Below are 18,595 nucleotides of genomic sequence, written 5' to 3' on the forward strand. Positions count from 1 at the left end.
TGCCCAGGCTGGCGTGCAGTGGCGCGATCTCGGCTCACTGCAAGCTCCGCCTCCCGGGTTCACGCCATTCTCCTGCCTCAGCCTCCCGAGTAGCTGGGACTACAGGCGCCCGCCACCATGCCCGGCTAATTTTTTGTATTTTTAGTAGAGACAGGGTTTCACCGTGTTAGCCAGGATGGTCTTGATCTCCTGACCTCGTGATCCGCCTGTCTCGGCATCCCAAAGTGCTGGGATTACAGGCGTGAGCCACCGCGCCCGGCCCTATTACATTATTGTAAGGCCATTTTTATCCTTCTCTGGAACAGGTGACCCAGATAATTAAAAACATACTCAAAGTACAGGTATGTATGTGATCTTATTCTAATAAGTAGGTTTTTCATTTCCCTTAAACATAAGATGACATCAATCACAGTATTTATTATTTCACCCAAACATAAGAAGCCACTGATCACACTATTAATTCAAAGAGCGCCTTCACATAATAATGTAATTCCATATCACTGCTTATCATTCTGAAGAGTTCACATTCTGTCTTCTGTCAGGGACTGGCTTACCTTTGAGACAGAAACATACCCTTTGCTTTCAGGAAAGCATTTTCTATCCTGGTTTTATTCATTTATAGTAAGTATGCTATCAACAGATAAGAATATCACATATACTACAACTTTTAGTTAACTAACTGCAATGCTCAGTCACAGAGGATATGTGAAAGTCTCTCAGCTTTCTTTGGTGAGGTCATGCTGGCCCCGCCATAAGGTCCTGAATGGAAAGGGGAAACAAAATCAGGCACCCGTGACTTTCGAAAGGGAGGAAGGAAGGCTAGACTTTCATTCCACCCACCCCACCCCTGAACTAGGAACAGCTATTTCTTCTAATTTATGAAGAGACTTACCTCATTGTAATCCAAAGCAGAGTCATTACAAAGAGCACAAATTGTTGCTAATTCTACCAGCCCATCATACTGGTGACATTTCACTGGTTTATCATCTTTATGCCTGCCCAAAGAGAAAACACTCTTAGAGCAGGGTGTGGTTGCCGCTATTGATTCCCCCCCGCCCCCCAATTGTTTAATAATGAAAACAGAATTTTTGGGACAATATACTGGAAAAAATTCCAAAGAATCTGATGCCAGAGCCAATATTACACAAAAACAAAAGAGAGAATGCATCTCTGATATCAGAAATCAATCAGTAAAAAGACCAGAAATTCTTAGTCAATTCAATTCTTCCACCACTGACATCAGTGAATAACAAACACAGATCCCTCTTGAAAGTTTGGAGCCCAGAAGATGCAAAAAGATGACTGGATTATAACCTTTGTTTCATCTTTCAAAGTTTCTGTTTTAAAAACATTTACTACTTTAGTAATAAGTGTTGTCTTGAGCCACATTCAGAACGCTGTCTTAACTCTGTAGACATGCTGCAAATCGATACAAATACTAAACTGCCACATGGATCCTTTAAATGAGGAGGAGGGTTACTCACACTTCTCCAATAGGTGCATAAGTTGATCCAGTTATGGTAAATTCATTAAGGGAACAAGTATCACCTTCCACTCTGTCCAGAATGAACATCTGTAGGGGTAGAGGGCATCACAGTATTTAAAAGGGATTTTAAAGAAATACTACACAAATAAACTACCTTTGTTAGCTTAAGATAAAGGCAAACAACCTTTTTCATTTACAAAAACAACTTTAATAAAACTCACTGAGGCTCACTTGGCATCAGCAGTACTCTAACTAGCTTATTTATAAGCTTACTCTAACTAGCTTAATTATATTAGACTGCCTCACCCATCACACCCCTGACCAATCGAACAGTATGAAAAACAGCATCACTGAGGTGCTGAATGAATGAGCAGCAGTGGCACCAAAGACAAAACAACCCACACAAAACCCAAGTTATGAGGACTACCGGTCAGGAAAAAGGTCAGTTCCAGAGAAAAGTTACTCTTTAGATTGCTCAGAATTCCAGATTTCAAATGGCTGGCTGTGAGAGTGGTATTAGGCAGTCCTGCCTTAGAGCTAAGCACAAAAGCTTGGGAAGAATAAACTCACATTTCAGAGTTGCATAAACATTTCCCAAGTAAAATAAGACAAACTGCTTCTCTGCTCCTTCCCACTTATTTTTATTGTGGCAATAGCTCATGTTCTATGAAGCTGCATAACTGTATGTATACAGTAAGGAGCCCACAGAGCTGAATGAACTGATGTTCCCTAGACAATACAGATGGAAGCATGCTTAGGAAAGGATTAATTTTATTTTTTAAAGTGACATAAGCTATTTTCTTTTTTTTTTTTTTTGAGACGGAGTCTCGCTCTGTCGCCCGGGCTGGAGTGCAGTGGCCGGATCTCAGCTCACTGCAAGCTCCGCCTCCCGGGTTCACGCCATTCTCCTGCCTCAGCCTCCCAGTAGCTGAGACTACAGGCGCCCGCCACCTCGCCCGGCTAGTTTTTTTGTATTTTTTAGTAGAGACGGGGTTTCACCGTGTTAGCCAGGATGGTCTCGATCTCCTGACCTCGTGATCCGCTCGTCTCGGCCTCCCAAAGTGCTGGGATTACAGGCTTGAGCCACCGCGCCCAGCCGCTATTTTCTTTTTTTTTTTTGTTTTTGAGACGGAGTCTCGCTGTGTCGCCCAGGCTGGAGTGCAGTGGCGCGATCTCGGCTCACTGCAAGCTCCGCCTCCCGGGTTCCCACCATTCTCCCGCCTCAGCCTCCAAGTAGCTGGGACTACAGGCGCCCGCCACCGCGCCCGGCTAGTGTTTTGTATTTTTAGTAGAGACGGGGTTTCACCGTGTTAGCCAGGATGGTCTCGATCTCCTGACCTCGTGATCCGCCCGTCTCGGCCTCCCAAAGTGCTGGGATTACAGGCTTGAGCCACCACGCCTGGCCGCTATTTTCTTTTTCTTTTTTTTTTTTTTTGAGGCGGAGTCTCGCTCTGTCGCCCGGACTGGAGTGCAGTGGCCGGATCTCAGCTCACTGCAAGCTCCGCCTCCCGGGTTTCCGCCATTCTCCTGCCTCAGCCTCCCGAGTAGCTGGGACTGCAGGCGCCCGCCACCTCGCCCGGCTAGTTTTTTGTATTTTTAGTAGAGACGGGGTTTCACCGTATTAGCCAGGATGGTCTCGATCTCCTGACCTCGTGATCCGCCCGTCTCGGCCTCCCAAAGTGCTGGGATTACAGGCTTGAGCCACCGCGCCCGGCCCGCTATTTTCTTAAAGATAATTTTTCCACTGCTTGATTTGCATTCACAAATTATAATTCAGAAGCCCAGTTTGGAAAAGTAAGATTTAAGCTTGTGTTTTCTTTGCAAATGAAAAGTTTTAAAACCTCCTCTAAAAAGAAAAAATTACAGAAAGTGATGTCAAAACTATAGTTTCTCATGCTTTCTCTGAAAGATGAGCAATTAATAATCTGATCAAATCATTCTCTAAGGGGAATTTAAAAACTCAAGTTAAAAAGGCCATGTTGAGTCGGGCGCGGTGGCTCATGCCTGTAATCTCAGCACTTTGGGAGGCCAAGGTGGGTGGATCATGAGGTCAGGAGCTCAAGATCAGCCTGGCAAAGATGGTGAAACCCCTCTCTACTAAAAATACAACAAATTAGCCGGGCGTGGTGGTGGGCACCTGTAATCCCAGCTACTTGGGAGGTTGAGGCAGAGAAGTGCTTGAACCCGGGAGGCGGAGGGTGCAGTGAGCTGAGATTGCACCACTGCACTCCAGCCTGGGCGACAGAGTGAAACTCCTTAACAACAACAACAACAACAAAGCTATGTTGTGTTTTAAAAACATCATTTCAGAGCAATTCGTCTTGCATTCAATAAGGAAATTAATCTTTATTTTAAAATAACTCTTTTTTTGAGGCGGAGTTTCGCTCTGTTGCCTAGGCTGGATGGAGTGCAATGGCACGACTTGGCTCACTGTAACCTCCACCTCCCAGGTTCAAGTGATTCTCCTGCCTCAGCCTCCCGAATAGCTGAAATTATAGGTACCTGCGACTCACGCCTAGCTAATTTTTGTAGTATTAGTGGAAATGAGGTTTCCCTGTTGGTCAGGCTGGTCTCGAACTCCTGACCTCAGGTGATCCACCCGCCTCGGCCTCCCAAAGTGCTGAAATTACAGGTGTGAACCACCGTGCCCAGCCAAAAATGTGAAATTCTCTGAGTCTATAACAAAGCCCAAAATATTCTAAAAGACATTCAGAATTTGAATCTACATGGGCTACATCTAAATGTACTTAGACATTTTTGACTGTGAACAAGTCAACCATTTAGGATATGCAGGATGAAAATCTTCCTAAGTCAAGGGCAGTTATGCAATACCCACTGCAAGAAGCCTCCTGCAGAATACCAATTAGCACCAGCTTTCTGTTGTGAGGTAGAGCTTCACTCAGAACAGGCAGGCTTTTTCTTTATTAAAGAGAGCATTTTAAGTCAAGCCATTCAAGGGAGAATAGAACAAAAAAATTTTTATAATGAACTGGGAAACTGACATTTTAAAAATTACAGTTTTACACATGGCTTACTTTCATGGACATAAAGACTATTCTGAGGAATTAAACGCTTTCAGGCTAAGTGAGACACAAAATAGTAAATAAGAAATTCCCTTTCTCTTCCTGAAACAACCAGTATGATAAAACTGACTTTTAGCCAATTCATCCAACCTTTTGGTTCCAAAAAGTAAGAACTTAAGTAGCTCAGTCAAACACCTTAATATCCTGGAGAAACCTAAGACAAACCTAGAAGCTTTTCACTTTGAAAGTTGGAACACCCCAGTTCTGTCAATTCTAAATGTGGGTTTGGACTCACAAGGAGCTTGCGGGGGAGGGAGAACCTGTATCTAAAAAATCATCATGAACTTAAAATTGGCAAGATAAAAATTCACAGGGCTTCACTGATTATAAAACAATTTCCGATGTTAAAAATAATTATCTAAAACCTGACGATAAGGCCAAGATAACTACATCCTTTCAATATCATACAGAACCATTATTTAACAAGCCCATTCTAGGAAAACATAACACTGTGCTATTAAATGCTCATATTATATGAGGTTTCCCTATAATTCAGCTGTATAATTATTGCATTTATTCAGTTGTTACTTTTCTAACAGCAGGTTTAAATTATTTATTTTATCAAAGGATGGTCAAAAATTATACAATGGCCAGGCACGGGGGCTCACGCCTATAATCCCAGCACTTTAAGAGGCCGAGGAGGCGGGTGGATCACTTGAGGTCAGGAGTTCGAGACCAGCCTGACCAACATGGAGAAACCCTATCTCTACAAAAATACAAAAACTTAGCCAGGTATGGGGGGCACATGCCTGTAATCCCAGCTACTCGGGAGGCTGAAGCAGGAGAATTGTTTGAACACAGAAGGCGGAGGTTGTAGTGAGCTGAGATTGGGCCATCACACTACAGCCTGGGCAATAAGAGTGAAACTCTGTCTCAAGACAAAACAAAACGAAAACAAACTATACATATATATATATATATATGATGAATACACACAATAAAGCAAGTTAAAAGCAATTTTAGTCAGCCCTCTGTATCTGTGGGTTCCACATCCACTGTCAACTAAACAGCAGATAGAAAAATAACTGTCTGTACTGAACATGTACATTTTTTTCTTGTATTATTTCCTAAACAACAGTTTAACTATTTACATATCATTTATAATATTACATTAGGTATTGTAAGTAATCTGGAGATGATTTCAAGTATACAGGAGGATGAACAAGGTTATATGCAAGTACTGAAGCATTTCATTTCAGTGACTTGAGCATCTGCAGAGTCTGGAATCTGAGGGAGGTCCTGGAACCAATCTCCAGTGAATACTGAGAGATGACTGTATCTACTTTTTAGGAAAAAGCAGGCTTCATTCAACATGTGATAGAAAAACCAACTAGGACTTTAGGTAGAGAGGTTAAGTAGCAGCTTTCTCTAGAACTTGTCTGTTAACATACACCTAGAGACAGAGGATCAGGAAAATAAGAAAGGAGGCTGAGTGTGGTGGCTCATCCTTGTAATCCCAGCTCTTTGGGAGGCCAAGGCAGGAGGATCACTTGAGCCCAGGAATTCAAGACCAGCCTGGTGACATAGTGAGAACCTATCTCTACAAAAAATAAAATAAAATAAAATAAATAGTGGGGCATGGTGTCATGCACTTGTGGTTGCAGCTACTTGCAAGGCTGGGGTGGGAGGACTTGAGCCTGGGACGTTGAGGCTATAAGTGAGTCACAGCTGTGTGTCTTTTTTCTTTTCTTTGAGATGGAGTCTTGCTTGTCGCCCAGGATTGAGTGCAGTGGCACGATCTTGGCTCACTGCAACCTCTGCCGCCTAGGTTTAAGCAATTCTCCTGCCTCAGCCTCCTGAGTAGCTGGGACTACAGGTACATGCCACCACACCCAGCTAATTTTTGTCTTTTTTGTAGAGATGGGGTTTCACCATATTGGTCAGGTTGGTCTCAAACTCCTGACCTCAGGTGATCCACCTGCCTTGGCCTCTCAAAGTGCTGGGATTACAGGCGTGAGCCACCGCGCCTAGTCTTTTTTTTTTTTTTAATTAAAGGAAAATATAATTTCTCTAATTCTCTTACATCTAATACAAGTACATCAGCCATGCAGATGTCCTGTATTTCATGAAACAGTTTTAGGAATTAAATGATTAGATTTAATCTCAATATTAGATTCATATTAGACTCTCATATACTAGAAATTAAGCTCAGGCTATACACACAGCCCACAGAAACGTATGAAATTACAAACCAAAAGTTTTGATGGCATGAAGGCATATTGGTAGGATGAACAAAGAACTACCACAGGGAATATCCTAAACTACTCCTCTTACCCTGCAGACTGACATCTGGTTTGTTGTAAGTGTACCAGTCTTGTCCGAGCAGATAACAGAAGTACAACCAAGGGTTTCCACAGACGGGAGGCTTCGAACAATAGCATTTTTCTTTGCCATTCTGCGAGTTCCAAGAGCCAGGCAGGTGGTGATGACTGCAGGCAGACCTTCAGGAATGGCTGCTACAGCCAGGGCCACTGCAATTTTAAAGTAGTAAATAGCACCTCTGATCCAGGACCCTCCATGAACTGGGTCATTGAAGTGACCAATATTTATGATCCAGACTGCAATGCAAATAAGGGAGATGACTTTGGAAAGCTGTTCCCCAAATTCATCTAGTTTTTGCTGAAGGGGTGTTCTCTCCTGTTCTGTTGCCACCATTTCATCCCGGATCTTGCCAATTTCAGTGTTAACTCCAGTTGCTACCACCACTCCCATAGCTTTCCCAGCAGCAATGTTTGTACCCTAGGACAGAAGTAGAGAATTGGTCACAAGATGAATACCACATCCCAACTTAAATACCGACACTGGATTTTGACTAGGGCACCCAGATTCTCAACACATTCTACTAGGCCTTCCACTGGCTACTGTTCAAGCAACCAGCCATACAACTGTGACAACAGGCAATGCTCCATGTGGTACTTACTTATACCAGGCAGCTCTGTAATGACCCACCTAGATTTCTATTTGCAGACCATCTTCAAGCAGTGCTCTAACCCTTCTGTGTTCCCAATTTTTCAAACTCGTATAGTTCAACTCTAAGCATTCGCCACCTCTGGCTCCAACAACTCAAGGCCCCTACTTTTCTCACTGTAATAGGAAAGGCAACTAGCCCCATGGGCTATCTTGAGAACCCCAATCATGTGCCAGCATCCAAAAACCAATGAAATTAAGTGCGCGCAGTCTCTCCTACGCCATTTTAATTTCTAGTGTTATAAGAGAAGGACATGGCTTCATTATTTTCAGGGTAATTCTATTTACTTACTATGGGTAGTAGTCAGGCTCTCATACAAACTCACAAATGTCCCCAACTTAAAATCATTACAGATTCCAAACCAAAAATCCATGCATTTCCTCACTCTTCCAAAATTTTTCACATCAACAGAAGAAGTGAAATAGTAAAATGAACATTCATATACTTTGCACTTAGATTCTCCAGTATTAATGGTTTGCCACATTTGCTTTCTCTCTCTCTAAACACACACTTTCTTATTGTGAACCACATACAAATAGCAGCTGTCATCTACATAATTTTGAAAATACCCTTTATTGGCTAAGGCTTTTCCAAACAAATCTACTTTTCACCTACGTTTGCAGGTAAGAGTTGGAAGATGTTTGAGCTGGTCTTTTTTTTTTTTTGGTCCCCCAAAACTTGCCAATTAAAAGACATCTAACTCACACATTATGTTACTGCCATATTCTGACAGCTAAGACTGACCATGAAAAGTATGATTATCCTTTAGAATGATAGCCAGTGATGGTTGGCTGTGAAAAACGTAACATTTGTGGACCATGAGACTTTAGAAATGTCTCTAATTAAAAACACATTTCATAAAGTACTTACAGAAAACAGCATGTTCTTTTTATCTTGGTTGACAGCTCGTGGGTCAGGGACGGGGTCAGTGTGCTTGATGACAGAGACAGACTCACCTAAGCGGGTTGTGAGACAGAAAAAACAGATCTCTGTGACCCACACCAAGAACCTAGAACTCTCATTCATGCCTACCTATTACCACTCTTAGGATAATGTCAGTGAGAGAAAAGGGGCAAAAGGCCAAATTCATTCAAAGGAGGTAAGCTGGGAAAATTTAGTAATGGAAATTAATACCAGAACAAAGGGTGTCAGGATAAAAATCAATACAATTCCAAAATAAAAAAGTGATTTTTCAAGTAGAATCCCCAATGATTACCTTTATTTTCTGGAGTAACTATTCAAATTAATTCATTTTTCAGTAATCACTTTATACTCTGATACTGTGACTATATTATTTACATATTTGTTGTATACTTTAATAAATACTTTAACATAATACTGATACTTTTTTTTTTTTCTCCCAAGACAGGGGTCTTGCTCTATCACTCAGGCTGGAATGCAATGGCACAATCAAAACTCACTACAGGCTCAACTTCCCGGGCTCAAGCCATCTTCCCAACGTGGCTTCCTGAATATGAAGGGCACCCAATATCATGCCAGGTTAATTGTTTGGTATTTTTTTGGAGAGACGGGGTTTTACTCTGTTGCCCAGGGTGGTCTCCAACTCTAAGCAGACCATTTGCTCATCTTGGCCTCCCCAAAGTGCTGGAATTACAGGCGTGGGCCACCACATCTGGCTATACTCTGAAGTAGCAATTAGCAAGTGTACTGGAAAGATCACACAGTAAATAAAGAACTACTTTTTTTTTTGAGATAGAGTCTTGCTTTGTTGCCCAGGCTGGAGTCCAGTGGCACAATCTCGGCTTACTGAAACCTCTGCCTCCCGGGCAATTCTCCAGCCTCAGCCTCCTGAGTAGCTGGGATTACAGGCGTGTGCCACCATTCCCGGCTAATTTTTGTATTTTCAGTAGAGATGGGTTTTGCTATGTTGGCCAGGTTGGTCTCAAACTCCTGACCTCAGGTGATCTACCCACATCCGCCTCCCGAAGTGCTGGGATTACAGGCATGCGCTACCATGCCCGGCTGATTTCAATTTAAAAATCACGTCACAGGCCGGGCGCGGTGGCTCAAGCCTGTAATCCCAGCACTTTGGGAGGCCGAGACGGGCGGATCACGAGGTCAGGAGATCGAGACCATCCTGGCTAACATGGTGAAACCCCGTCTCTACTAAAAATACAAAAACTAGCCGGGTGAGGTGGCGGGCACCTGTAGTCCCAGCTACTCGGGAGGCTGAGGCAGGAGAATGGCGTAAACCCGGGAGGCGGAGCTTGCAGTGAGCTGAGATCTGGCCACTGCACTCCAGCCTGGGCGACAGAGCGAGACTCCGCCTCAAAAAAAAAAAAAAAAAAAAAATCACGTCACAGATATAATTAGGGTCAATCTGAGTAAAATATGTCTCTAAATAAGTCACAGGTAGCAAACTTCACTCTCAATATTTGACCAAAAAAATTGATTCCACAAAGTTAGCCAAAAACTACATTATGATTACCTAACGAAAAAAAATATTCGAGAACCTCCATGAAGCTTAAAAATTTTTTTTTAAATTTTTTTTTTTTTTTTTTTGAGGCGGAGTCTTGCTCTGTCGCCCGGACTGGAGTGCAGTGGCCGGATCTCAGCTCACTGCAAGCTCCGCCTCCCGGGTTTACGCCATTCTCCTGCCTCAGCCTCCCGAGTAGCTGGGACTACAGGCGCCCGCCACGTTTTTGTATTTTTAGTAGAGGCGGGGTTTCACCGTGTTAGCCAGGATGGTCTTGATCTCCTGACCTCGTGATCCACCCGTCTCGGCCTCCCAAAGTGCTGGGATTACAGGCTTGAGCCACCGCGCCGGCCTTTTTAAACTTTTAAAGTTTTTTATTATAGGCTGGGTGTGATCACTTAAGTCTGTAATCCCAGCACTTTGGGAGGTTGAGGCGGGCAGATCACTTCAGGTCAGGAGGTAAAGACCAGCCTGGCCAACATGGCAAAACCCTATCTCTACTAAAAATACAATTAGCCAGGTGCAGTGGTGTGCGCCTGTAATTCCAGCTACTAGGGAGGCTAAGGCATGAGAATTACTTGAACCCGGGAAGCAGAGGTTGCACTGAGCTGAGATTGCGCCACTGGGCGACAGAGTGCAACTCTGTCTTAAAAAAAAAAGTTTTTCATTATAGGGACTATAACTGCTCTCTCAAATGCTTGGCCACAAGTGATCCTACTGCCTCAGCGTCCCAAAGTCCTGAAATTACAAGCATGAGCCACTGTGCCCAGCCTAAACAGTTTTTAAATGCCTGTAATCCCAGCACTTTGGGAGGCCAAGGCGGGCGGATCATAAGATCAGGAGTTTGAGACCAGCCTGACCAACACAGTGAAACCCTGTCTCTACTAAAAATACAAAAATTAGCTAGGCGTGGTGGCACATGCCTGTAATCCCAGACACTCAGGTGGCTGAGGCAGGAGAATAGCTTGAATCCAGGAGGCAGAGATTGCAGTGAGCCAAGATCGTGACACTACACTACAGCCTGGGCAACAGAGCGAGATTCCATCTCAAAAAAAAAAGTTTTTAAATGGCAACTGTGTCTTTAGGGCACACTATAAGAATTTCACAAATATAACCCAACCATTTCCCCAACATTTTATGGCTTAATTGGCCTCCAGTTTGTTGTTGCTAATCAGAGTTTTAGTAAGTAAGCTATTTATAAAGAAACAATACCAAAAAAAAAAAAAAAATAGAGCCCAGGTTACTCACATCACTGTCTCCACATTAGTTGTTTTTCAAAACTGATAATCAGATAAATCTTGAGAGCCTTTAGACTTTATATTTACTATTTAATCCAAGTTAGCATTGTATTTAAAGTTAATTCTTCTGATAAACTTACTTCCAGTTAATATGAACCCTCCACCCTAGATTGTACTTTTATCACACAAAAACGGGAAAATGTTTCAAACAATTGTGCAAACTCCAGGTAGTACAACTTTCATCTCTTATGGGGCTAACTTTTGTTAACTGTGTATCTGCATATTGTAAAGATGGACGCAACATTAGCACTCCTCCAATGAAAAACATTACAGCACTGGAGTCTATTTTTCTTGCCTGGAAAAAGGACATCGAATAAGTAATTTGCTTTCCACAAAACAGACAAGTCAACCTTAAGATTCTTACTAATGGTAATGAACAAATTACAACTTGTTTTTTTTTTTTTTGGAGACAGAGTTTTGCTCTGTTGCCCAGGCTGGAGTGCAGAGGCACAAGCGTGGCTCACTGTAGCCTTGACAGGCACAAGTGATCTTTTCACCCAGCCTCCTGAGTAGCTGGGATTACAGGCCTGGCTAATTTTTGTATTTTTTGTAGACATGGGCTTTTGCCATGTTGCCCAGGCCGGTCTTTAACTCCTGGGCTCAAGCCATCTGCCCGCTTCAGTCTCCCAAAGTGTTGGAATTACAAGCGTGAGCCCCCATGCCCAGCCATTTTATTTTGTTTTTAAATCATGCCTTTAAAACCATATTGGCAGCCAGGTGCAGTGGTTCACATCTGAAATCCCAGCACTTTGGAAGGCTGAGGCAGGTGGATCACCTAAGGTCAGGAGTTCAAGACTAGCCTGACCAACAAGGTGAAATCCTGTCTCTACTAAAAATACAAAAATTAGCTGGGTATGGTGGCAGGAGCTTGTAGTTCTAGCTACTCAGGAGGCTGAGACTGGAGAACTTCCTGAACTTGAGAGGTGGAGGTTGCAGTGAGCCGCAATCACGCCACTGCACTCCAGCCTGGGCAACGGAGCGAGACAAAATAAGTATCTTAGAGAGGATTAAGATGGGATACCATAAAAGGACAGTGAGGCAAGAGCCAACTCTATTGGCATGGGACATGAGAAGGTCTTCAGAAATTCAATGACCTAATATATCATATTTACCTGTGAGAATCGACTGGTCAACTCTTAGTGTGGTAGATTTGATGGAAGTTAACCTTATATCAGCAGGAACTTTGTCACCAACTAATTAGGAGAAAAAAAAAGGCAGCTGAAATGAGCAACTTTTACAACTATGTTATCTAAAGATGAATTTGTCTCCAAATCAATTTTTAAAGATAATAAATGATCTGCATATAATACAAATACATAAAATTCTGTTAAAGCAAGCAATGTGATCAACCTTTCTTGGGGTAATAAAAAACTTTAGATGGATTCAAGATTTGAATTAGGAAGGAAGAGAATGAGGCTTAAGGAAACCTAACTACATACATTATTCTAACAAGTTTTGCTCTGTATCTTCAGACAGGCCTGCAAGCTTTCACTTTAAAGAATACTTTCCTAGTTAGCAATAAGAAGTAACATATTTTCTTAGGTTTACAAGGCACAGCAAAGAGAATAAAGTTGTGTATGCCATGATTCATTCCATCAAAAAGGCTAAATTATTGTGAACAGGAAGCAAATGGCCCCCTTTAAAAAGATACTCAACGAAACACATGGCAAATGCAAAATCAAACTATACACTAACACTTTTTTTTTTTTTTTTTTTTTAAAGACAGGGTCTTGCTCTGTCACCCAGGATGTAGAGATCAGTGGGGCAATCACAGCTCACCGCACCCTTGACCTACAGGTGCACATCACCTGGGCAACAAAGCTAGTCTCCATCTCAAAAAGCAATATAAAATAAAATGTTTATTTCCAAGTTAGTCTTAGCTCTTTCACTATTTCAAACCCTTTGATATGCTCATAAACATGTAATGAATCATACTAAAATGACAACTTCCGAAGGTATAAAGAAACACCTCGGCCGGGCGCGGTGGCTCAAGCCTGTAATCCCAGCACTTTGGGAGGCCGAGAGGGGCGGATCACAAGGTCAGGAGATCGAGACTATCCTGGCTAACACGGTGAAACCCCGTCTCTACTAAAAAATACAAAAAAAAAACCTAGCCGGGCGAGGTGGCAGCGCCTGTAGTCCCAGCTACCCGGGAGGCTGAGGCAGGAGAATGGCGTGAACCCAGGAGGCGGAGCTTGCAGTGAGCTGAGATCTGGCCACTGCACTCCAGCTTGGGTGACAGAGTGAGACTCCGTCTCAAAAAAAAAAAAAAAAAAAGAAACACCTCTGGGAAGGTGTAGCAAACTAGTAACACTGGGCAGCTGGGGCATATATCCTTTGATACCTTTTGAAATATCAATTAATGGGAGGCTGAGGCAGGAGAATGGCGTGAACCCAGGAGGCAGAGCTTGCAGTGAGCTGAGATTGCGCCACTGCACTCCAGCCTGGGTGACAGAGCGAGACTCCATCTCATTTAAAAAAAAAAAAAAGAAATATCAATTAAATGAATAATAAACCTCTTGTATAACCTGAAGATCTTTAAGTCAACTGAGTCTTCTTTCCTAGGCCAACAAGTTCCTTTAATAGCTCTAAAAGGGCCCAAATCTCAGCCCCTTTCCTTGATGTGTATCAAGTGAAATGCTGCAACATAGCCCAAGTAACAGATAAAGCCATGCACCTTGAGAATAGTGCCCAGCCCTCTGCTGGTATTCAAATATTGCTGAATGAGTGCACAATCACACGAAGCAGCTGGACATAAAACAGCTGTCCACTAATCCCAACACTTTGGGAGGCTGAGGCGGGAGGATCACTTGAGGCCAGGAGTTTGAGACCAGCCTGGCCAACATGGCAAAAACTCATCTCTACTAAAAATATAAAAAATTAGCCAGGAGGAGTGCCTGTAGTCTCAGCTACTCAGACGGCAGCAGTGAGCTGAGTTCACACCACTGCATTCTAGCTTTGGAGACAGAGCGAGACTTTGTCTCAAAACAATAACAACAAAACAGCTGTCTGTGATTTTCTGAAAGATAATTAACATGGTTTTCTAAGTCTTATGCAAGGGCGCAGCTACAAATTAGATAAGCAAATTCTCCCACACTTGCAGATGGCATTTTTAGGTCAAATCATTTTTCAGACTTAACTCTCCATACTGAATTGCATGCTACCAGTCATATACAAAATGGCAAAATAGCACTCCTGTCCAAAAAGTAAACACTGAACTTCTTATTTTTTTATTTTCTTTTCAGAGACAGAGTCTTGCTCTGTCGCCCAGGCTGGAGTGCAGTTGCATGATCTCAGCTCACTGCAACCTCCACCTCCCGGGTTCAAGCAATTCCCCTGCCTCATCCTCCTGAGTACCTGGGACTACAGGCGTGTGCCACCACACCTGGCCTAATTTTTGTATTTTCAGTAGAGACAGGGTTTTACTATATTAGCCAGGCTGGTCTCAAACTCCTGACCTCAGGCAATCCACCCGCCTTGGCCCCCCAAAGTGCTGAGATGACAGGTGTGAGCCACCACACCCAGCCAGCATTGAACTTCTTAAACCTTCAAATTAGTTCTGATTTTTCTCCACTTCGGAGCTTAAGTTCTGGGAGAATATGGTTTACTTTTTAAATCTGAGTGCATAGAAACAACCCTATAGCCTAAGTAAGCAATGTGGTCACAAGGTGGCACAGAGTTTGTCAATATATAATCTCAAGAGGCAAAGATCACCCTTGCATTTGACTGCAGGGACACATAAGCTAAGGTGAAATTCCTGCTGGAAATGCTTATGCAATGAACAGCAATATTCAGACTGAATCAATGAGAACCTTTCATTTTAATATAATTCTGCTCTAACTACACTGAAGAGAGTACATCTAACAGATAATTTATGACAACAAAGTAACTATATTCTAAACTCCAGTGGTCTTTAACAGCTAACACGCCTTATACTGCACTATTTCTGCCTGTCATGATTAACCTGATCCTACATGCCCTCGAACATTTCAAAAAGAGGACAAGTGCAATGATGAATATTATGACCCTAAATGGAAAATGTATTTCCAAATGTTCATTTGGTGTCTGAGGATCTGATTTATGTCAATGTCATGATCCTATGTAGTAGAAGACTTCTGTCCAATGTGAGATAGTGGTTGTCAATCTAAAAACACTATTTTATTTCTGCACTGTAACTGATGACCACAGATTTAAACAATTCAATATATAAACCCTAGCTCATACTCTCATATACTTGATAAATTTTAAAAGGCCAACAAATCTAATATTTAAATTGAGTACAACCTACAGGAGGATGCAAAAGCAATGTTTTGGCATGTATTTTGCTGTGTTTCAGCAGAAGCTCAGAGGATTTGAAATAAATAGAAAATGTATTTTTCAGGTAAGAAATACTAAGGTTAAATTTCCCGGATAACACTGCCAACATATTACAGGTTGAGTATCCCTTACCCAAAATGCTTGCAACCAGAATTTTAAAATTGAAATTTGGAGTGTTTGATTTATATTCTTACTGCTAAACATCTCTAAACAAAAAACCCAAAATCTGAAATGCTCCAATAAGCATTTCCCTTGAGCATCATATGTTGGTGCTCAAAAAGTTTCTGATCTTTGAGCTTTTCAGATTAGGGATATCCAATCGTTATCTAACAATATAGCACATATATACTATCATATATATATTTAGTATTGGTCCTACCTAACACTAATAGTTACATCTACAGGACCAACAGGTAGTATAAGACTATAGGTCTTACCTATTGGTCGTATAGTATAAATATACAGTATGTGTAGTATATATTTATTATATACAGTAAGGCCTGACACAGTGGCTCAAGCCTGTAATCCCAGCACTTTGGGAGGCTGGGGCAGGTGGATCACGAGGTCAGGAGATCGAGACCATCCTGGCTAACAGTGTGAAACCATGGCTCTACTAAAAATACAAAAAAATTAGCCGGGCATGGTGGCGGGCACCTGTAGTCCCAGCTACTTGGGAGGCTGAGGCAAGAGAATGGTGTGAATTTGGAAGGCGGAGCTTACATTGAGCTGAGATCGCGCCACTGCACTCCAGCCTGGGCGACAGAGTGAGACTCCATCTCAAAATAAATAAATAAATTATATTCAGTATTAATATATACTATATATTATGTATATGAAAAATTATATTTATACTGGCATTATAAGGAAACCAATATGTACTCTTTCCCTAAGGGTCTACTAAAATATACGAAAGGGGTTTCTTTGCTGTGCAGAAAGTGTATTGATACACATTTAACTGTTGGCCAAATACTGAGGAACATCTTAAATGTCAAATGCTAGAGGAACAAATGCTAGAGGAACAAATGTCAAATGCCTGGGAAGCCCTTAAATACTGACCACAGCTGTTCTGAATGTTTCCATCTTACAACTTCCGTTCTAATCAAGTGGCAATTAAATATTTAGAAACGACAAGAAGAGTTTTCTGGGGGTCTTTTACAGATTCTTTAAGAGTATGATTAAATGCATTTGGAGTGGGGTCTAGGAATCCACATTTTTTTTTCATTTTTTATTCTTACAGACAGGGTCTCACTCTGTCACCCAGGCTGGAGTGCACTGATGTGATCACGGTGAACTGCAGCCTTGAACTCCTGGGCTCAAGTGATCTTCCCACCTCAGCCTCCCAAGCAGCTAGGACTACTGGTATGTGCCACTGCACCAGGCTAATTTTAAAATTAAGAATCCATATTTTTAAAAAAGTTCTACAAATATACTAGAAAAATTAATACAACAGAAAAATGCAGTAACTAGGGTCACGGATCCTATGAACCACTTTTCTGTTGTGCTGTTTCTCATCTACCAGGCACACCAACTCGAAGCTAAAAAGCTTCAAAGCCTCCCAACACTTGGGAAATGTGCTACCTTAGAGTTTCTATGTTTCATTGGCTTCTATTAGAAACTGATCTTTGTAGAAAGATATTGAAGAAACATAAATCCAAACCGGTTTTAAAAACCTGCCACAGACTGGGCGCAGTGGCTCACGCCTGTAATCCCAGCACTTTGGGAAGCTGAGACAGGCAGATCACCAGAGGTCAGGGGTTCGAGACCAGCTTGGCCAACATGGTGAAACCCCGTCTCTACTAAAAATACAAAAATTAGCCAGGCATGGTGGTGGGTGCCTGCAATCCCAGCTACGTGGGAGGCTGAAAAGCAGGAGAATCGCTTGAGCCCCGGAGGCAGAGGTTGCAGTGAGCCGAAGCTGCGCCACTATACTCCAGCCTGGGTAGAGGACTCCATCTCAAAAACAAACCAACCAACCTGCCATATTCTAGTATTTTCTTAGCTAGAAGGACCATCACATCATCTTGACCAACCAATGTCCTCTTCATTTTATGCACAGCAACTCAGGCTAGGAAGTAAAAGGAGCCTTCTCTAAGGAAGCTCAGTTAATGAAAACCTTTGTTCAACTTGCTGTGTGACTGTTATATTCCTTTTGTTGATATTAGAGTCAATTTAGGGTTGACTCTATTAGGAAAACAGGTTCTCTTAGAGTTAAAAGGTCCATGAAAGTAAAGGTCCACTGAATACTTTTAAAGTGAAGACACAACAATTTCCCTTTGTCTGGAGAGGCTTCTGTGAATTTCAGACAAAGGATTTTGTGCATGAAGAGCAGGCAAGGCTGTTCCGATGATCACATCCTGTAACATTTCCCCAGTGAGGCATGTCAATGCCCTTAGGGCAAGTGGTAGTGGAAAATTCACACTCTTGCCAAAGGGAGGCTCCGCAATTTTTTCTTTCAAAAGTTTTTCTCTGACTCTTTGGATGGAGGCAGGTATAATAAAACAATAAACTCTGAATTACCTTCCATTTAACACCTGACATCTTTCAAATTCAGCTCTTGAAAACCCACAGCTCTTTAATTTGCTATTACAATAAAGATTTCCAATCTGAACAAAATCCTCACAGTATACTTAAAGTTGGGTTACCAAGAGTGCAAGTAAGAGTTCATTAAATTAACAGTTTGCCACATTTTAGAACTCATGCAAGCGTTCTTTTAACCTTACAAGAAGTGTTTATAAGCCATGATACTTAAACATTATGTGTACCACTTATGTCAAATATAAATACTGATGGTTAAAACTAGCATTATTTAGGCCGGGCATGGTGGCTCATGCCTGTAATCCCAGTACTTTGGGAGGCCAAGGCGGATGAAGCACTTGAGGTCAGGAGTTTGAGATCAGCCTGGCCAACATGGTGAAACTCTGTCTCTACTAAAAATATAAAAATTAGCCTGGCATGGTGGCTGGCGCCTATAATCATAGCTACTTGGGAGGCTGAGGTTGCAGTAGG

General features: G+C 42.2%; 1 protein-coding gene across 3 annotated transcripts in view; it reads right to left on the reverse strand.

The window, feature by feature from the left end:
- Nucleotides 1-18,595, reverse strand: part of ATP2A2 (ATPase sarcoplasmic/endoplasmic reticulum Ca2+ transporting 2) — a 73,530-nt gene that overhangs the window by 17,522 nt on the left and 37,413 nt on the right. For all 3 annotated transcript variants that reach the window (XR_004439588.1, XM_033220645.1, XM_033220646.1), the window contains exons 6-10: nucleotides 12,385-12,465; nucleotides 8,408-8,493; nucleotides 6,844-7,308; nucleotides 1,485-1,573; nucleotides 893-995 (exon numbers count right to left, since the gene is read on the reverse strand). Coding sequence is in view for 2 of the 3 variants with exons in the window: in XM_033220645.1 (XP_033076536.1) it covers nucleotides 893-995; nucleotides 1,485-1,573; nucleotides 6,844-7,308; nucleotides 8,408-8,493; nucleotides 12,385-12,465 (824 nt within the window). In the remaining variant the exon portion in view is untranslated. The remainder of the gene's footprint in view (nucleotides 1-892; nucleotides 996-1,484; nucleotides 1,574-6,843; nucleotides 7,309-8,407; nucleotides 8,494-12,384; nucleotides 12,466-18,595) is intronic.

Source organism: Trachypithecus francoisi, unplaced genomic scaffold (genome assembly GCF_009764315.1).
Source record: "Trachypithecus francoisi isolate TF-2019V2 unplaced genomic scaffold, Tfra_2.0 Lachesis_group11, whole genome shotgun sequence".
Taxonomy (NCBI): domain Eukaryota; kingdom Metazoa; phylum Chordata; class Mammalia; order Primates; family Cercopithecidae; genus Trachypithecus; species Trachypithecus francoisi.